At 55.0% G+C, this 5,150-nt stretch overlaps 1 protein-coding gene across 3 annotated transcripts in view; it reads left to right on the forward strand.

The window, feature by feature from the left end:
• PADI1 (peptidyl arginine deiminase 1) overlaps positions 1–3,050 on the forward strand; it is a 63,650-nt gene extending 60,600 nt beyond the window's left edge. For all 3 annotated transcript variants that reach the window (XM_045190572.2, XM_024554277.3, XM_053920236.1), the window contains one exon: positions 960–3,050. In XM_045190572.2, coding sequence (XP_045046507.2) covers positions 960–1,193 — 234 coding nt within the window. In that variant the 3' untranslated portion in view covers positions 1,194–3,050. The remainder of the gene's footprint in view (positions 1–959) is intronic.
• The last annotated feature ends 2,100 nt before the right edge of the window (positions 3,051–5,150 follow it).

Here is a 5,150-nt window from a genome sequence, read left to right on the forward strand (position 1 = left end):
GAAGTCACAGAGGCCCGGGCAGCCCCCCATCATGCTGAGATGACCCAGCGCTACCCTCCAGACAGCGGGTCCAGGATGTACCCTTTAAACACCAAGGGCAGGTCCTCTGGCCGTCAATCTGGGGCTGAGCTTTCCCCTGAGAAACCTCCATGCCCTACCCTGGGGAGACCTCCCCTCCCTGGCTCTAGGGACCCCAGCCATGGCCTCCAGAGAAGGAAGCAGAGATGCCACTGGAAATAAACCTGGGTACCCCCAAGGATCCCTGGCCCCTTTCCCAACCCCTGAGCCCCAGGCTGCCAAAGTGCCATATTCTGGCAGAGGATAAAGAGCACGAATTTTTATATGAGTCAGACCCAAACCAGGTTTTAGTCTCTGCTTTCTGACTGTGTGGCCTTGATCATGTTACCTAACCCATCCACATCACAGCCCCGGAGGAAGGCTGCGAGGTTCAGTGGTGATACGTCTGGCACATAGTCCTCACTCAATAAACAAACGGTGATGATTCTTAGGTCTTCACCTAAGGGACAGTTGAGCAAGCCAAGTGCACCACCCCAACAAGGGCAGTCACACGTAGACCGTGTACACCGTGTGTGTTTGTCCTACAGATTTCTGACAGATGATGGTAAAATCTTGTTCTAACCAAGTTGTTATGACAACTTTCTGATAGATGGAAGAAAGTGTTAGAGGAAGGAATGTCTTTAATTAATATAAATTTCCCCTGTGTGTTTCGGATAGCCCTGCTGGCTGTTAACCCTCTCTTCCAATCATGAATGTATTTCTTCTTTGCTGTCATAGACCTTTGTTCTTGAGTGAGCCCCGGTCCTGGTGGCCCGGGGTTGTGGGCCAGGGAGGGACAGGCTCTGGGGATGGGCCTGCCCGAGTCACAGGCCAGAAGGAGCCCCCGTGCATAGAGTGTCCTCAGCCAGCCAGGTCTCCCTCTTGCCTTCTCTGTCCCACAGGTCAACATGGTGGTCTTAGGCAAGCACCTGGGCATCCCCAAGCCCTTCGGACCCATCATCCATGGCCGCTGCTGCCTGGAGGAGAAGGTGCGGGCCCTGCTGGAGCCGCTGGGCCTCCACTGCACCTTCATCGACGACTTCTTTTCCTACCACAAGCTGCTTGGGGATGTCCACTGCGGGACCAACGTGCGCAGGCAGCCCTTCTCCTCCAAGTGGTGGCACATGTTGCCCTGAGCCTGTCCCCCGCCCCCTCCAGCATCCTCTCTGCCCACCTGTCGGGAACCCCGCCAGAGTGAGAGCATGGAAACTCTGCCTGGCCTCCATCCTCTTGGGGGAGCCTTGGGCACCTCCCCCCAAGTGCTTGCAAACGTGCTGGCCACTGTGGGCACCGGGACACAGGAATGGACACCACACAGCTTCACCTCTGGAGTGGCCTACGCAGCCCAAGAAGGTCCAGCCTCATTCTTCCCTTTCCTCCCCTCCACCCACAACTCCCAGAGGCTCTGGAGAAGATCAACAGCTCTAGCATGTTCAAGGACGGTGATGTGTGGCCTCTTGGAATGGCTCCCCCTCTGTCCTGGCAGGTCGTTTGTGTTTGCACCAGGGATGGGGCCCAGGGAGCCTGGGCTCTGGTGTGAGGGCCCTGGGTCCTTCACACCAGAGCCACCTGTGGCTCCTGTAAGACCAGGGACGGGGCCCTGGGGTTCTTTCTTTCCTCGGCTGGCCACCTTCTTCTGCGGGGCACCCCCAGGCCGTGACGTCCCAGCACCCTCAGCCATGTTTACGTGGGTAAATAAGGACAGGAAAACCCAGCTTCAGAGGACTGCTTTGAAAAGAAAAAAAAAGCAACAAAAACCCTTTAATACCTGACTCTGTCCTTAGAAGGGTGCTTGTTATCTGTTTGGAAAGCCTTTAATTATGAGTGCTGACTACTTCCGGCTCCAAAAGGCTACAAAGCCAAAGCGAGGCCTGGGAGGGCACCATAGAAAGGAGGGCCTGGCAGAAGCAGGGACGCCAGGATGGAAGAGGAGGCTGAGGCACAAGGATGGAACCCAGGGCCCGGCCTCTGCGTCTTAGGGCTCCTGGGCCTTGGATTCTGGACTCTGGATGAGAAAGAAGCTGGCTGTTCCAGATGTGGCAGGGAGTGGGGGCCCAGATGTTAGAAGAGGGTGGAGGGTCATTAGGTTATCTCTGCAGGTGGGGCTTAATTTCTTTTAATAGTCTGTAATTATTCCCCTTCCTTCTGCAGGCAGTGGGAGGGGAAGGCTCACCTGGTCTCTCTCAGCAACCCGAGAGACCTGGAGTATAGCTTCTGTTTCACCTGTGAGCAAAGCCCCGTGACAGCCTTGTGTCCCCTCCTGCAGAAGGGAAGATGGAGCTGCCACAGGGGTTAGTAGTCCAGCCCAGGGCGAGGTTGCTGGGATGTGCACAGGCAGGCAGGCTGGCCAGTGCAGGATGAGAGGTGGCCCTTGCCCCAGACAGGTGCGGGCATCAGGGAGCAGGCCTGTTCTTTCTCCCATTGCCTGTGGGCCCATCTCAGGGGCCCTCAGCCCCGGGGCCTTCACCTCCTGGGTTTTCAGTGGCCCCTGGTGAGACCAGATTGAGCCAGCGGCTGTTCTGCTCTACTGGCCGTGGAACACTTAGTAATCAGACGCTTATGTGTAAATCCAACGTAGGAAATCAATCAAAATGGAACTGCTCTGGTGTAAGGTGACGAAGGCAGTGTCCCTGAATCCTCTCCTTCCAGAAAGCTCTGTGGAACCCCATTTACAAGCCCCTGGTCTAACTGCTCACTCCCTGGTCATAATCAGGAGGAAACCTAGACTGAGCCAAGAGGAGGAGGAAGATCTTCGGGGGCTGAGGGTGTGCAGCTGGGGTCGGGACTCTCCAGGAACAGGGTGGAGAGGGGAGGAGGCATTGCAGAGTGATGGGGAGGGTGGGACGCAAGTCTTCTCAAGTGGCACTGAGTGTGGGAAGTGCTGGAATTGCTGCTGGGGCTGTTGGGGGACCCTGATGTCCCCTCTGACAATGTCCCGGGTGACTGGTCACCTCCTTTCTGATGAATATAAAAGTCAACATGCATTTCTTCAAGTGGCTGCCTCCTTCCCTTCTGTTTGTTGGGCTGTGGGGGGGAGGGAAGAAAGCATCACCTACCATACCACCAGGTCCTCGGCTCGACTTCCGCTGGCCCTGAGGAGCTCCCCCCCGGCTGGTGGGTGGCTGATTCACTGGCATGGCTGGCACAGGCCCAGGGCCCTGCAGTGAGCGCCCTGCTGAGATGGCTATCAGGGAGGGTGGGCCCTGCATCTTCCCTTCTTCTCCCAGAAGGGCTCTCTCCTTCGTTTCTCAAGAGGGCAGGTTGACAGGGCCTTTTGGCAGAGGTGGGAGAGTCCCCAGCAGGACTGGTGCCCAAGGCCACATGCCACTACAATTCCCTCTCATTTCTGCCTCTAAAGTCACTAAGTTACTCAGTGGTCTGACTTTGGGAGTCTGAAATGATCTCCCCTGGCATCCTACACACTGGCTGCTGGCTCAGACGGCAGCCCTTGACATCTACTCGTTCATTCACTTTATTTTAGTTTTTGCTGTGGACTAAGGGGCAGAGACTTTTCACCATCATTCATTGACACTTTAGTCTGAATAAACCACAGATCTGTTTCTAAAAGCTGGTATCAATTGGGAAGATGTAAAGGCGTGGGTGTGCTGCCAAAGGGAGATTTGGGGTTCTGAGCAGGAGGCTGGTCCTGTCCCCAGCACAGCAGGCCAGGTCCCCGGGGAAGGCCACCAGTTTTCATGTCTGTTTCCCAACTGTGCTCACAGTGGGCTGGCGAGACTGTCTGGGGCTTCTTCCTGAGCCCCAACTCTTACCCAGAGCTGAATCAGCTGCCAAGCCATTTTACAGGCTCCCCCCTCCCCGCAAAAGATGAAGGTGTCCCTGGACCTAGCTGCCCAGTTGAAAAGAACACCTCCCCTCTCTCCCCGAAATTGGGATATAGGAGCTCCAGTCTTAGTCCTGCTGAGGTCCTTGAACTGGGCAAGTGCTTTAGCTGGAGACCTGGAAGCGGGTCCTGGTCCCCACCCTGCCTCAGACTGTCAGCCCCACCAGGGAGGAAGGAGGAAACCTCTCTTCAGCACCTTCTGAGCCTCTGTGGGCAGGGCGTGTCCCCGTCATTACCTCTGCCAGGGCTAGTGATTAGCCACATTTTCTACACATGAGCAAACCAAGACCCTGAGAGAGGGGACAGAACCCTCAAGGCCACGTAGCTGTTCATGGTGGAGTCTGGATCTGAACCCAAGACTCCTCGCCCCAGAGCCCTTGCTCCTGCTGTTCCAGGTGCCTAAACGTCCCCTCTGACCTCAGCTTCCCCACTGAAAAGTGAGTCTTCCTACTCTGACATTCTAAGCTCCCCTTGGTCAGAGAGGGTTTTCACCCTCATTTCTTATTCCTTCCAAAGACTGTTGCATTGATAATAATAACAACACCCAGAATAAAATAATGCCAAGCTCTGCACAGCTCTACCCACGTTGTCTCATTTAGCTGCACAACCAGCCTTTATCAGATGTGAAAAGTGAGGAACATAGCAAATAAGTGACTTGCCCCAGGCCACTCAGCCAGGATGTGACTAAGGCAGGGTTGACATCCAGGCCTGTTCATAAGATTCCCCACTCTTAGGAACAACACTGGTATGTCTCAAAGTGCGTCACAATTCTTTGGGGTGCTTGTAATAAAAACCCAGATACCAGGCTGTATCCCTAACCCACCGCATCAGACTGGGGGTGGGCCCAGGAATCTGCATTTCACCGACTCCCCCACCATGGTAGAGAAGCTCCCCACTAAAGTGTATCATCTCTGAAAATGCAGGAAAAAAGGGTGAGAATGAATGTGGGAAGTGAGGTAGGGACCTGGATCAATACCGCACATCTCTGTACCCCACCCAAGGTCCTGGTGCCCTGGCTGAGTAACCTGTATGGACTTGCTGCCCTTTAAAGTCAGAAATTAACTCCCTCAATGCTAGAGTGGGAGCAACAGGTTTATATGCAAATATCAGGTTTCTTCCAGCCAATCCTGAGCTCCTGGCTCTGGGAAGGGGCTTGGCTTCTAGAACTACAGCCAATCAGCTAGCACACCAGGCTGAAGGGGCAGGGCCAGAATCTTTTAAACCATGTTCCAAAGGGCCTGTGTGTAGGCAG

Source organism: Desmodus rotundus, chromosome 3 (genome assembly GCF_022682495.2).
Source record: "Desmodus rotundus isolate HL8 chromosome 3, HLdesRot8A.1, whole genome shotgun sequence".
NCBI lineage: Eukaryota > Metazoa > Chordata > Mammalia > Chiroptera > Phyllostomidae > Desmodus > Desmodus rotundus.